Source organism: Hippichthys cyanospilos, chromosome 9, assembly GCF_059441005.1.
Source record: "Hippichthys cyanospilos isolate Australia breed blue-spotted pipefish chromosome 9, RoL_Hcya_1.0, whole genome shotgun sequence".
Lineage (NCBI taxonomy): Eukaryota > Metazoa > Chordata > Actinopteri > Syngnathiformes > Syngnathidae > Hippichthys > Hippichthys cyanospilos.
Window position 1 is genome coordinate 22,624,121 of NC_142377.1, and position 15,226 is coordinate 22,639,346.

General features: G+C 41.9%; 2 protein-coding genes and 1 long non-coding RNA gene across 16 annotated transcripts in view; 1 reads left to right on the plus strand and 2 right to left on the minus strand.

The window, feature by feature from the left end:
* LOC148419539 (filamin-B-like) overlaps positions 1-6,381 on the minus strand; it is a 29,202-nt gene extending 22,821 nt beyond the window's left edge. For 2 of the 3 annotated variants that reach the window (XM_088422831.1, XM_088422830.1), the window contains exon 1: positions 5,869-6,380. In XM_088422831.1, the coding sequence (XP_088278957.1) occupies positions 5,869-6,160 (292 nt within the window). In that variant the 5' untranslated portion in view covers positions 6,161-6,380. Of the gene's footprint in view, positions 1-5,868 lie in introns of all 3 variants that reach the window. The other variant, XM_088422829.1, reaches the window with a different exon arrangement.
* On the plus strand, positions 5,717-15,151 carry LOC148419541 (uncharacterized). Its single transcript, XR_015866552.1, has 3 exons — positions 5,717-6,598; positions 14,158-14,241; positions 14,359-15,151. It is a non-coding gene; the product is annotated as an uncharacterized LOC148419541 (long non-coding RNA).
* The window catches only part of slmapa (sarcolemma associated protein a), a 28,898-nt gene continuing 21,268 nt past the window's right edge, over positions 7,597-15,226 (minus strand). For 6 of the 12 annotated variants that reach the window (XM_088422832.1, XM_088422843.1, XM_088422842.1 and 3 more), the window contains 4 exons: positions 14,814-14,931; positions 14,347-14,518; positions 14,137-14,271; positions 7,597-9,500 (listed from right to left, as the gene is read on the minus strand). In XM_088422832.1, the coding sequence (XP_088278958.1) occupies positions 9,402-9,500; positions 14,137-14,271; positions 14,347-14,518; positions 14,814-14,931 (524 nt within the window). In that variant the 3' untranslated portion in view covers positions 7,597-9,401. Of the gene's footprint in view, positions 9,501-12,197; positions 12,286-14,136; positions 14,272-14,346; positions 14,519-14,813; positions 14,932-15,226 lie in introns of all 12 variants that reach the window. The other 6 variants (XM_088422844.1, XM_088422833.1, XM_088422838.1 and 3 more) reach the window with 3 other exon arrangements.

Sequence of the window (15,226 nt, forward strand, 5' to 3'; positions counted from 1 at the left end):
AAAACGTGAAAATACGTCCCTGGGATTGAATGAGTTAAGTACCTGGGAATGAAAATACTCCCTGGCTTTCAATGAGTTAACAACATCATCATGCATTGTGCTAACTTCAACATGCTAAAGTACAATGCTAATTTAGAGGGCTAATTTTTAAAGCAAGGTGTGTCACACAGATAAGCGGCGGCCATTTTGAGCCCTTGCTTCACCTTCATTCACACTCTTATCACCCTGACACACTTTCTCTTTCACCTCCCTCGCACACACACACACACACAGCTTCGTGTTTGCTGTCGTTTCCGTGGCAACGGGTCAAACACGGCGGTGAGGGTAGTGGTGTTTAATGGCCTCCGGCCGCCTTTGTCAACACTTCCTACTGTGTCAGGCGAGACTAGCGTGGGAGGACGGGGCTACGCTAACAGCCAGGAGTGAAAATAAGTTAAAATCCAAAATATTTTTGGCCAACTGAACCATTTCATGCTAAAAAAATCTTAACTCAATAAATCATACATGTGACTTGACCTGAAACGGGTGAGTGCATGAGCAGTTTAACGCTGTTGAACTGTCATCCCCGATAGCATTTAGCAAGCGCTAAAATAACGAAACAACCAAGTCTCCAGATGGACAAGTGTTAGACATTTGTTATTGTTTTTATTTTGGAAAATCGCTACAACCTTGTAAAGGTAAAAGATGGTCTGAAAACGGCTAGCACTGAATGAGTTGAAATGCTAACCTAAGGATGCTACATTCTTTTAGCAATCATATTTCCATGTTAGAACAACTTCCAGACACACCATATGTGCAGCTGATGACATCATTGTGTGTGTGTTAATGACAGGGCGGTACCTGCTTGTGCGTGCGCACTTATGTTTCCCCGGGGGTTGCCTCGTAACAACGTGCTAATTTATGCTAAAACGAGCGCCCTAAAATAAAGATGCCAAGATCAGGCTGCCACTGCTAGCTTGTTGAGTAATGGCACTCAATTGAACGTGCTAAAAATAAAACACTGCTTAAGCTAGGAAACACACTTGAAAATTATTCAAGAGCTGACATGCGTATGTAAAGACACGAGAATCATGATAAAGGAAGAAAGCAAAAAATATGAAGGGCAATTAAAGACAGGAACATAGCGATTTGAGTCTGTAAGGTTACTAGCTTGAGGATGCTATGGGTAGGACATGCTAAAAGGGCGCTAATGTGAGCTTGCTAAAATTAGGACACAAACAAAACATGCTAACATGAAGACACTTTTATTCATTTTTTACTTAAATCGATTAAACAGTAAAAATCAATAAAGCAAGTAGTTATACATTATTTAACGGACATTTACCGGGTAACTACCAAAGAAATGAATTACTTCAGTACTTAATACATGAAATTAACCAATTACTTTATACAAGTATTACTTTTGGTAGGTTAGTCCTTAAAGGTAGTCACTTTACTACCAAAATTGATTACTTTATTACTGAAATAATTACTTTAGTAGTTTCAGTAGTTAAAATACTAGTATTCTTAGTAGTTAAGTACCAAAGTAAACACTATTTTATCAATTTAACAAAGTTGATTACTTTTAATTTCCTGAATTACTTAAAGTAATTGATTGACTTAAGAACCAAAGTAAACAAATTATTTTAGGTACCAAAAATACACATTTTAATCGCTAAAATGATTAAGGAAATTGATTATTTCCGTAATAACAATCAATTTAGGTAGTAGGCTACTTTTAGCTGCTAAAGCACCAAAAGTAATTCATGTATAAAATAATGGTTTACTTAGGTACTTAAGTCAATTAGTTTTAATTGATTTACTTTTTAACATGAATTACTACATTACCGGTACTAAAAATACTACTATTTTAACAACTAAAATCACTAAAGTAAACATTGAGATTTTATTTTGAGCATATGTCGCGAGCCGCAAATATGTGGATGGCGGAGCACAAACGGCCCCGGGGCCCTAGTTTGGACACCCCGAGCCAGGGATGAAGCATGCAAGAGATGCTAAAGTGATGCTAATCCAAGCGGCGGTTTCAATCCGGAAAGTGGAGTGGCTTGGGTGAAAGTGAGGAAAAGATCAGGTAGCTCAACAGGATGTGCAGCTACTCGTGTGTGTGTTTGTGTGTGACTATTTACACACACATTCCACAAGTGTGACATCATGTAACCGCTCAAGCCCCCCGATCTACCGCAACCCCCAACTAACATGCACGCACTCACCGACAACTACCTCAATAAACACACATCCAAAGAAACAAACTTGATGACATCACCAGACATGTGACGCAACTTAGCATTAGCATCACTCGTAAACCTGCTGAAGGGAACCAAACCGAGGACGCTAATGCAAGCGACGCTAACATGGGGACCACAGACAAGGAGTCATGTATAATATTGCTAACCGAAAAATGCTAACGCAAGGATGTTAAAAAAGTACGCCAATATGGCCACCAAACAGAGACTCAAAGACACGCGCTAATTAGCTACTCAGATAACAATAGTACGCTAATCGCTAAAGTGTCCGAAGAAAAAGACAAGTCTAGACGCTCCGGAGACATTCGCGTGGAGTTACAAGTGAACTTTGCTCGGTCACGCCTGAAAGCGCTCCGCGTGTTGCGCAATCGGTGAAGCAACAGCATTAGCCTCGACAAAATCGGGACCATGAATCAAAGGATCAACACGAGCGTGTTTTGGAAGCAAAACCCGCACGCGCTTTTGTTGAAACAACGGCTTGTGCTTCTACTTTCAACAAGAAGGCCACGCTAAAAGCTAACCCTTTTAGCTAAAAAAGCGCAAGAGCACATACATTGGGATAACTTTTTAAAATCATTTTACCATGATAACAAAATGTAGTACGTTTATATCAATTTCAGAATGTCTTTGCAAAACAGCAAAGAAATTTCAATATTCAAAACCTCTTTTCTGAAATAGGATTAATAAGCCAATTTAGAAGTGCGTCAAACGTCATAACTGGCCGCACGAAGTCCGTCGCGAGTTAGAGACGCTAGCCGACATGCTAACCTAGATGAACTTTAATCACAATGACCCCATTTGAAATTTTTCACGATGAGGAAGTGATATCAAACAGCCAATCATTTTGCGACGTTGCCATGTATGGGATGAGCTCAAAGGCTAAAACAATGGCGGGAAAGTAAGAGAGCAAAGGTGCTAACCTCATAATATTAGTGTAAAAAAATGCTAAACAGAATGTAGAAAGAGCACATTTCGTCACGCTAAAGGAAGCTAAATTAAGGCTGCTTAATTACGCTAAATTTCCTAACTTGCTAAATTAAGAACGCTAATATGAAAATGCTTAAATAGCAACGCTAAAGCAAAAAACGCGGCTAACGTGAAGAGGTCTAACGCAAGCTCACGATGTAACTGCTTGTAATTGGAAGGAAAAAGGTTAGCTTTCGCCAATCAAATGTTAGCTCCGCCCACCTTCTCACCGCGCTTGCGTTACGGCGAGGCTACTGCCTCAGAAGCCGGGAAAGTTACAGGTCGCCTTCTTCCCTTTGTTCTGTGTCAAAGCGCCATTTATTAATCGCAACTTTTGTGACGTCGATCATTACTATTATTATAAAAAGTGCGCACACCCAAGGCAAATAATTCAAGCATGACGCAACACATCCGCCTTCAGGAGCGCGCGACAACACCCTTTTTTCACACTCGCAGCCATTTCACAATGTCGGGCGACAAAAGTCTCTGTTGCCCCTCCAAAAGTGACATTGCTTTTCTCTCTATACGGTGTCGAGTTGTGAAATGTCCCAGGCCACTTGAACGCAATGCAACCACGCAGGCAATCAATAGGCCGGACTAAAAATACTTAAGATGTCACAAGGAAGATAACATGTTTTATAAAAAGTGATAACAGTCTGTGTGTGTCTTTGGGGGGACCTCGTGTACTCGTGGGGACCATTTTGACGGTCCCCATAAGTTCAGGCCTCTTTCGGAGGCTCAAAACTTGCTTTTTAGAATATAAATGTTAAGCGATATGTTCTGATCGTTAAGTTAGGAAATATATTGTTTCAATGAGATGTCCCCACTACGATAGAAAACTCTTTGCATCTCTCAGCAAGGGGGTGAAGTATGTGACATTCACACGTCAAAGCTAATTACAAGCAAATATTTTAACATGGAGCCAAGATTTTCCATAAATTCATTCATTCAAACCCAGGGACGTATTTTTGTATTTGTATTTTTTTTTTTTTAAGAGTCCAGATATTAATTGACAGATACTTTAACTCATTCAATGCCACGAACGTATTTTCACGTTTTTTTTTTAAGAGTCCAGGCATTAAATCCCAAATACTAAACGAACCAAAATGTAACATTGGTAAAGGTCAACAATACAAAACAGCAAAAATAGCTCTGCTCGCTTCTGTCAAAATAATGGCTGGAGGGCTGGTAAAGTCAGTAAACATAGCGAGCAAACCGGCTCGATCGGCAACACTGATTGTGTTTTTGTAAACTAGCTTCTTTCAGTTCATGTTGTTTAAACTAAACTACGGTGGCCCAGAAGTGTTAATCACAAAAAATAAATAAGGCAAGAAAGAAATGAACTAGTAGCCTGTTCTTTTTTTTGGCATGTAATTTTCTTTTTTTTTTTGGATAGTTCAACTTTTATAGTGCTTTTTTGTTGTTGTAATTTTCATATAACTTGACATGTTTTATGTTTGCAGTTATTTTTCTACTTTATTATTTTTAATTGTATTACTATAAATTAATATTCCTGAATACACTTGTTTTGTATTTTCTACTGCGTTTTGAGTATTTTATGCAAATTAGCTTTTTATGTTTGCCTCGTTAGCTTGAGTTAGTGAGCTTTGAAGTAGTTAAAAATAATAAACACAAAAATATATATAAAAAAAAGACTTTTTTAACGCAAGACTTGCTTTGTTGTTCAGGAAGTAAAGCAAAGTCTTTCCGCCAATTAGCACGCTGCGCTGTCAAGCCCCGCCCCTTTGGCGACCAAAACGTGGGATTACTCACACAAATGCGAATTGTGGAGCTTTCACTTTGATTTAACGAGATATCGCTATGATACTCAGAATGAATGATTGATAGTTTTGGGGTCTACTTTGGACGAAAATGGGGACAAATATGAAAAATAAAAGCGACGTCCAAACCAAACAAATCCAAACTGCTTTGTGTGGACCGCAAATATCCCAAAATCTTCCGAGTCTCCCTCGGGGAACAATTTGACCACACGTGTTTATCATTTGTGTGTCGATGGTAAGAAGACTCTTGCAAGCCGCAGCAATTTTACAGCAAACTTGAAATGCGTTTAGAATCCTCATTCATTCAAAAATTGAAACTGGGGTTCTCATTTTCCACGCCCACTTGAATATCAAACATGCCAAACTCCATTCATAAAATCGTACTTTCAATTAAAGTAAAATCGTCACTTGTCCATCCGTTTAAAGCGATTATAAAGTGGATAAAAACAATAATTCCCGCATTGATTTTGAGCCGGACATTTGAGGCCGTCTTGTGATTTGTCAGTAATGAAGTTCGCGCAAAAAAAAGAACAACTTACTAGATAAAACCACAAAATTCCCGTCCTGTGTTCTTGTCACAAAGGTCATAGGTCACTTTTTATTTTACAAAGCGCTATAGCAAGTTTGCCGAATCAAAGCCCGAAATCGGCAGATTCAAGAGAACCCCAAAACAGCGGAGGTGCGATCGAAATAACGTGAATAAAACGAGGGCAAATGAAAAGCAGCCAGATTTGTCAATGGAAGTCGGCGGTGGAAACGTGAGGGAAAAGGCGGACCGAAGACGACACGCGAGCGCGGCCGGGACGCGGGAGCCTCGCCCCGGGCACGCTTCCGCCCCGGGCTTCGGCCCCGGGAGAACTTTCTGGAGCGCGACTCACCGATGGAGACGAGCTTGATGTTCTGGTTGTCCAGGAACTCGAGCGCCACCGAGACGTTCTCCAACTTCATCTGCCTGAAATTGGGCCTGGGGTGGAAGCGGCGGTGCATCTTCTGGCGACTGAGCACCTCCAGCAGGGCGATGAGCCGCAGGCCGTCGCCCAGGTCCAGCTGGAGGTCCACGATTCGCTTGTTGACGCACTTGAGGTGCTCGTTGATCCAGCGCGTGAACGTGTTCTGTTGGATCTTCTTCCACGGCGCGTCCTCCGCCAGGTCCTTCTCCGTGGTGGGCATCTCGCTTCGCTTGGCTTCGCTTCGGGGGGCACACTGGCTAGGCGGGCCGCTACGCGGTGCTCCCTCCGCAAAGGACGGCTCGACTCGGTCTGAACTTTTCCTTTTGGATCCAAGCCGGAGAGACTAGTTCGGCCGGGTGCGTTCAGGCGTCGCTTTCCAAGAGTCGGAATTTACGCTACTCCGAAGTGCTGCTGCTTCGCCTTGTTAGGTTGGACAACGGGATGATTTTGCACAATTTGCTGGCAGGAAAGTTAAGATGCGTCACGTGACTTGCAAGCCGCGACGAGGCTTTGTGACAAATCCGCACACGTTTCGCTCAACGCCTTTGAGCTGCCGATTCGCGGGTTTGCCTTGTGTCCAATTTTGGAGCGAGACGTTGAAGGCAACACCGCTTTGGCTGACGTCGAGGCTTTCGGACAAAGATCGTCTATTGATAAGGTCGAGTGACACTATTTTAAACTTTTTTTTTTTTTGCTAAGGATTTGTCGTGACGTCCGACTCGTTTTGCGTTTTCCCACTTTTAAAACATTTTGACTTAAATTGAAGTTTTGCCCTTTACAGTACAGTAGGGTCGAAAGTTTCCTAATCCTAATGAATACCTTACATACGTAATATTATTTTCTTTCAGATATTTCTTCACATGTATAATCATTTTTTATTGTTTACTCATCATCAAATCAAACCTGAACGGATTCAGTAAGTGGCATTTTTAATTCTACATATGTAATAAAGTATTCAACTGGCAGTGAAAAAAAACATAGCTAACATTCGCTACCAATGGCTATTGATGCCATTTTTTTTATTGGCTGGCAGTGAATGAGTTAATTCTGCTTCGTCACTACGTCACTGGCATATATTTTAAGAGTAAAAATACATTACTTGCATTAAACACTGACTTAATCAGCAATTTTAACGAAATAACATTTAACACAGTCACTGCCAATAACGGTCATAGATAACATTGGCTGGCATTGAATGAGTTAATTTCATGTTAAGCTTTAACAAATTGGCTCATTCTTTTGGGTTTATAAATTTTCATAAACAAATTAAAATAAAAATGTGCATGTACATTTTAAATTGTATTTTTTCCATTCAAACTCGACCAATTGAAGCATAAAGTGAGTGAAAAACTTCCATTTATGGAATGGGTAAACATCTCTTTTTAAAAGGTAGTCAAGTGAAAATCGATCTGTCAATTTTGCAAAATTTAAGCATGTCGACCATTTTATTGTTAATGTGCATGAAACATTTGAATGTAATTTCTTCTAATCAGATAATCTCAACTGAATTTGAACTCAATTTAAACACACCCGCCAGATTCCTCCTCCTCTTCTGACGTCGACATTTCCGACAGATGTTTTGCCCCTGAACCCAACATTACAGTGCGATCACTTGTCGATTTCCTGAGAGACGAATCATGACACATTTGTGGTGGGTCAGCTTGCTACAACTTTATTCCAACACTTTTCTCTGCATATATATGTTGATATATATAAATATACATAAATATATTTATATATACGTATATAACCTCAACAGCTCATCTACACAACTTTCCCGCCGCCCATCCACGTGGCTAACGACACATCTTTAACAAAATAGTTCTAGTAGCACGTCATTCAATAGCATTTTCATTTATTTTACAATTTTATCTCGCTCGCTCGCTCCACTAACTGTAGTGTTTCTCGCGATACTTGTTCCTTTATTTTCTTCTTTTCAAACACGGATGTGACGAGACGCTACACAAACGGTGACACACGGTGCTACACAACCCCCCGCGGCGCACACACGCGCACAAACACGTGCGATTAAAACAAAAAGTTACGAAAAAAGTGGCCGAGCTTTTGCTGAGGCGCTGCGGCCGAAGGTCCTTTTTTCGACATGAAATTTGGCGATTGGTGGACATGACGTTTACAAAAAGCGGACAAGAAAGTTGATGGGAAGTTGATAGAAGAGATGAGGATGTTGACGTGAAAAATGATGCCGCGGGAATTTCACAAAAGGCAAACGTGTAGAGAATGTTGGAAAAACTTGCCATTAAGTTGAAAAATTTCACAAAACATCGACAAAATCCGGATGTTGCAAACTGTCGGAATTAACGTAGCTGACAAAATGGATGCGGAAAAAGTCGAGAGCAAAACGGAAGCTGAAATTGATCAAGTTGACTAAGGTGACAGGAAGTTGACAGCAGTTGACAGGAAGTTGAACTTTTTTGACTTGCTATTGATGATTCAAAAGTGGAAATGGTCGCAAACAGCGCAACACTAACACACGCGTGTGCATGTGAGTGTGTGCGTGAGGTTGTGTGCACATACACACAAATGTCGGTGTTAAGTTACATTAGAGGCACTTTGACCCCCTTTTTGTGTGCCCTCAAAGTTAACACAAAAATACTTTTTTTGAACATTTGATAATTTGGCTTCAAGTTTCAAAATCTCTCCCCTGCTCCCTCCAAATGAAAAAAAAAAAAACATGGCCACCTTAAGCAGAGCCAAGCTTCCACACGACATAAAACGCAGTAAAACGCCGTAAAACGTCGTAAAACGAGAGCAACCAATCGGCAGTATTCACACTTTGTTTTTTTTTTTGCTTTTTAATTAGGGGGAAAAATGCGTTGCTTTTCGGTTGACACTTTAGCATTTGTGTTAGCAAGCAAAATCATACGTCAATAATGTTTCTTCCCGATTGTAGGCAGTTTTTACAAACGTCGGACAACAACAAGCATTCACGACGCTCGGTGTCAGATAAAAATTAAAAGGCCAACTTTTTTTTCTGTATTTATTGGAAGCGCATTTTTTGGGAGGGGTGGGGGCCAATAATGGGATCTTCGGATTTTCGGTGTGAAAGCTTGGTTCTCTCCATGGCAATTTGACAACAGAAAAAAAAGAAAAAACACCACAGCTGAGAGCGCACGGATTATTAAAAAAAAAAAAAAAAAACTAAACTTCCCGCCGCTCCACAAAGTAAGTCTGTGAGAAACCACAACCTTTTATATTCCCTCTACAATTATGTACAATTTGACTTTATACAAATGAAGCAGTGGCGCACACCTCGCTGTGCACATGAATGTGTGTGTGTATTTGTGTAATTGTGTGACACCACCATAATGTCCCACCTTTGGCATAAGGATAGACTGGCTCACACTAAAAAATAAACACCACCCCCCCCACTAAAAAAAAACAACCTGTGTGTGTGTGTGTGTGTGTGTGTGTGTGTGCGCGCGCACGCGAGGCCGAGCGCTTCAGGCGGAGCTGCTCTTGGAGAGGTTTGGGTAGATGATTGCTGCCGTCACGGCGACCATCACTGCGACGAGCGGCATCCAGGGGCCCCATCCGCCCTGCTTGTGGTCACAGACAAAATGGGGTTAGCGGCACGCGTACGCTGTCCGCGAGGGATGGAAGGGAGGAAAGAAAAGTGTTAGGTGACCCTCAAAGTGCACAAGATTGCATTTTTTTCTCTTCTTTTCCAGTCTTCTCAAAATTTCACTTATTTGATGGCGGTCCAATTCTGAAGACATCTACGAGCTTTTTTTAAATTGCAGTGCTAGCGCCCCCTAGCGGCAGAAATATCTTACATCCTAAACCAAACATTACGTTTCGATAATGGGCGTGTCCTACAGGGCACCTCGGAATCCGATAATTCACCGTAACAGTAAAAGCTGCTGTAATCCGATCTTGTCAAAATTTCATACATTTGATGGGAGTCCATTCCGAAAGAGGAACATATTTTTCATCATAGTGCGCGCGCCACCTACTGGCAGTGAAAAATGTCATTTTCACGTTTTTAAAACGACTATACCTGAAATTTTCTCAGAAAAGCCTCGAGTCACGGCTCGGGCCTTACGCGCAAAATTCGAGATTTTTTGCGCGTGGCCTATCCGGCACCCAAAATCCCGATTATTCCCCATAACAGTGAAAGCTACTGTAATTTGACCCCGATGATCCGATCTTCTCAAAACGTCAGACATTTAGTGAGAGTCCAGTCCGAAAGACATCTACGAATATACTTTTCATCATCGTGCTAGCGCCACCTAGTGGAAGTTAAAAAGAAAAGTAATTTTTTACCTTTAACTACTGTGTTGAGCCTGTTAAACTACTCTACCTAAAATGTTGTCACAAAAGACAGGGCTCGAGCCTAACGCAGCATTTTCGATTTTTCGATAATGGGCGTGGCCCATAAGGCGCCTGACAATCGGATACTTCGCACAGCCGTTTATGGGAGCGTGCCATCCCTTGGCTAAAATTCCAAGAGGAGAATGCGAATGAATGCGTCGAAGAAACGGACACGACAGCGCGCCGAGGGTTAAGACAACGTTGGCGTTTGTGCAAACAAAAATGAGTCACACTTAATAAGAGACGTGTCATGTCTGCCCCGGCTGCTGTTTGGACTCATCTCCATGATGTCATCGCGTCCCAGATAAAAAGTGCGCGCCGCACTAAAAGCACACCTGAGCAAATCACGACATGAGGAAAAAGAACGCTTTAAAGCTGCACCTTCTTCGAAAGCACACAAACATTTGACTCGTTACTGTTAGTTTGGTTAAAAAAAAAAAAAAAAAACACTTTACAATTCAAATAACGCTAAACCAGCTCACTAACTGACAATTTTCTTCTTGTACTTCGAATTGTTCAAATGCTCAAATTTCAGCCTCCCAGCATCGATTCTTCATTGATTTTTGTAATCTCTGATGAAAACAGGCTGAACTTTCATGTTTGATCAAAATAAGACATTTGAAATCATTTGCTTTCAATTTGAAAACAATGATGGAACCAGAAATGCAATCGCTTTCAAAATGCTTGCTGTGCACAAGTTGCAGTTTTTCTTATAACACCAATAATTGGTCAATAAACGGTAATAAAACGGATGTTTCACTACACTTTTATACCACTAAACTTTTTGTTGTAAAATTATCGCGTTAATTTCAGCGGAACTTAAATCTATACTCCCATAAATCTGTTACGGTAAAATCTTTTATTATGACACTATTCCTTAACTTACACTTATACTGGTATTTTTGTAAAACAATCACATTTTATAGTAATAAGATGTACTCCAAATTATATTCTCATAATGAACTGAAATGTCGTTTTTTTCCCCCCATAATAACATTCAACCAACGCTTTAATTTTGAAAAAACAAAACAATTCTTTCAAAACTGCAATTTCTGATCTAAAGGAGTTTTTTTTTTCCCCCCTGAGTGTGAAAATCCAATCTGTTTGCACCTGGAGGGGCGGCGTGCATGAGAGTAGAAAGAAAACTTCAGGCCGAGACGTTGAGCGGGTGCATGCGTGACAAAAAAGAAGCCGACGGGGCAAAAAGGAACTGGGCTCCTTAGGAAGCTTCTTCGTCGGCTTCAAATATCAACTTTTGGGGCTTGAAGGAGCAGAGTTCCGAGTATGCCATGCGTTCAAAAACACACACTCCCGGGCGGTGTCGGGAAAAGGACAAAAGCACAATGAAAATGTCTTCCTTGGAGTTCGGGGGCAAACATGATGAAAAAAAACAAACACATTTGTGTTATTAGAATATTCCCAAAAAAAAAAAAGTTCTGAAATGTGTGCCCCCTGAATGCCCCACACTTCAGAACGTTTTTCACAGTCAAGTTTATTGCCATTTTCATGCAGTAAAACTGTCAAAAGTGGGCGATTTTCACGCTTTGGTCATTCATCCGTGAAAACCGCACCGGGGAAGGAATGGAAGGAGAGAGCCAAGACGGGAATTTTCTGGCAACCGGGAGATCGTACCAGCAATGGGTTGATCCTTTTACGTCAACTTTCATACGTCACTCATTGTTGTAAAAAAAAGTTGCTAAATTCCATCTTGCTGGGTTCTATACGAAAGGATGCTTAAACATCTGATATTTTAGTTTGCGGCTTTTCACACAAACCCCAGCAAAATGGGATATTACATTTTCACACAGGGTAGTCTCTAACGCGGCAGAAAAAAACTCCCGCCTTGGATCAGTGTGAAAATGCGAAAGGCGGCGGCGTTGGTGGGGGACAGAAGAGACGGACGGGACACACATGTCGGCGTGTACCTTTCTACCACAACTGGCCGAAACACCAGTAGAGCAGAGCCAGGACAAGACCCATGAATATGGCTTGGACGGGCTGCAGTATGGATGGCTATTGGGAGGAGGGGGGAGGAGGGGGAGGAGGGGGGGGGGGGGGTTCCGTGGAGGAAAGGGATAAGAAGAAATCAGCCAGCAAATCAAGCAAAACCAATGCGGCGGGGGGGAAGGGGGGGCGTGCGAAGCGACGCCCGTCGACGACGTCGGTTTCAGTTTGGGAACAGGCTTACGGAATGGAGCAATTTTCGAGATTTGACTGTATAGCGCCGTTTATTCAATCATTTTTTTTAGGCTAAAAATAAACACAGTATTTATACGTATTTAATGCGCATACATTTTATGCGGCGCTTCAGTCAGACCCGGTTCCGATTCGTCCGCTCAACCCCCATTTTGACTTTTCCACAAATGACTTTGTGATTGGCACCTGCTACTTGGACAGGGCGCCATCTTAGGGAAACATCACTTGCGTGGCGGGAGAGCGGTGGAAAAGTGACATGTGGTACCGATCGACAAATAAATGATGTCAGCGCGGAAGGCGTTTGTTTATCCGGCGGCGCGATTGCGTTTATCCGAGCTAAACATCCTGACGGGGGGGGCCGGAAAGGGGAGGAAGCTGAAGGGGAGGGGCGGGGTCAAAGCGGCGTCTGCGTCGCATCTGGCGAGACGGGGCGGCGAGGTCGCGCCGCCTGGTCTCGGCTGAGCTCGCGCTAACACGCTACTGCGATTGCAACGCGTGCTGCAATCACGCCAAGGCAATCGTGATTAATGTTGCGTGTGATTGGCTTCATGGTTTTCAGTGGTACCTCCAAAACATGCAAGTTCAAAACTTTTCCGCTTTATTTTTACTGTACTGTAGGGTTTTGTCTGTCGCTTTATTTTATTTTTAAATGCATTTTGTCAGCCACTGGTCAAACTGTTTTTTCTATGTTTTTCTTTCTTTTTTGTTAAATTTTTATGTTTTTAATTGTGGTTTATGATTAAAATGGTCCGTTTTAAACAGTATTCTCATCCGTTTTACTTCTGATTAGCTTTTTAAATTTCAATCTATTTTTGGCCTTTTGGGTGTTTATCATCACAGAAAAAAAATATTTGTCACAACTTTTTGGGGCCATATATCTATTTAAATTCTTGTCAGCTTTCCCCGTTTTATCAAATAATTTTTGTCTGGCTGTATTTTTTGGCCCGTTTTCATCAGATTGTATATTTTTAACTATTTTGTCAGATACTGCACTTTTGATATAGCTTTAAAAATGATATATTCCATTTTTTGGTCTTTTTGGGGGACTATGTTATATAAATGTTATCACATTTTGAAAAATATTTATGTTTTCTTTTCATTGATTTATTTCCCGTTTCGGTCAGGTTTTTGTTTTCTTTTCACTGCCCTTTGTGTTGGTCCAAGTTTGAATTTTTGTCAGATGTCTTTTGTGTATGTACTTGGCTATTGTCTCTTTTTTGTATTTGTTAGATTTTATTTTATTATTATTAGTCTCACAATGAAGTCATTGAAATCTATTATTCCGCGTTAAAAAAAAAGTAATACACAGATATTATTTATAAACCATATTATTCTATGTAATACATATTTTTGAAGATTTATTGTATATAGGAAGTCGCATAAACTCAAGGGTTTGAATTTTGTAATGGCAAAACGGCGAGCGGTAATGAACCGCGGACAACGTTCGGAGGTACCACTGTACTTGGGTTTTGTGGCCGCCCAACAGGTGCTACACACACAAACAAAAACACGCACACAAACACACCGGCCGATGTTTCTGCTGCAAATTAACAACAAAAAGAAATTGAGGGGAAATGCCGAAAAGCAAACCCAAAAAGCAGCTGCGGATGATGACTTTTCTTTCCCCGTTTGCACCTGCGTAACAGGTGTGTACGTGCGCGTGCTTACAGAGCCGTTCTTGTCCTGCAGCAGCTTCAGGTTGCTCCTGCACTGCTCCAGCTCCTGGTGGATGCTCGTCTTCTCCTGCTCCGTTCTTTCATAGCGCTGACGGAGGTCTGACAGCTGCGACTGCGTGTCTTCATACTGCAGCGCACGCGGCGGTTACGGGCACGTCAACGTGTGCCGTTATCCGGTCGAGATTCGACGGACGGCGTCTACCTCTTTCTGCAGAGTGTGCGTGCGGCCCTGGGCCTGGTCCAGCTGGCTCTTCAGCCGGCTCTCGTCCTGCAGGTGCCGGTTCTCCAGGGATCCAAGCTTGCCTTGCAGAACCTCTTCTCGCTTTTCAAGGGACTCCAGACTGCTACTGAGGACCAGACTTTGAGCCCTGGTGCTGCAGAGAGACATCAAAAGCAGAAAAAGGTCACGTAGCTCGATTACGTCATTTGCAAAACAGCACCCATGTCTCCAGTTGCTTCAAAGCATTTCTTCAAGTGTTTTGTGTTGCAAAAGAAGCAAATGGAACCCAAAGAACATCAGTGACAAGTCCAGTTTTTCATACCTATACAAAAAACACTTCTTAACTTGATGCTTAATTTTCTTAAAAAATAAATAAATAAAACAAAGGGGGGCGGGGAGGCATTTTGTGGGGTCTTGGTCCCCACAAATAGTGACCCGAGTGAGTGTACCTATTTAGTTCGTCCTCCAGGCGGTGCAGTTTTTCAGTGAGACTTGTCCTCTCCTCCCTTAGCCCGTCACAGTCCCGCTGCAAAGACGCGCACCGCTGCTGCAGTGCCGAACATTCCACTGGAAGGAAGAAAACGCACTTGTTTGAAACTGAGGCAGATCACTGACAGGAGAAAATTTATGATCATTTTGCCAGTGCACAGTCTCCCATCAAGTGGAAGACCACACGACACAAATGAAAATGTTCCCAGACAAAATAATTTGAAATTGCAATAATCCATTTCAGCTCCCCAAAAAATGTTTGCCACCTGTTTTGTGAAAACAGCATTCTATAACAGAGGTCCCCAACCACCGGTCCGCGGCCCAGTAGCAGACAATGCCGCATGGGTCGTACCCGAAATAACAAACTTGTCAG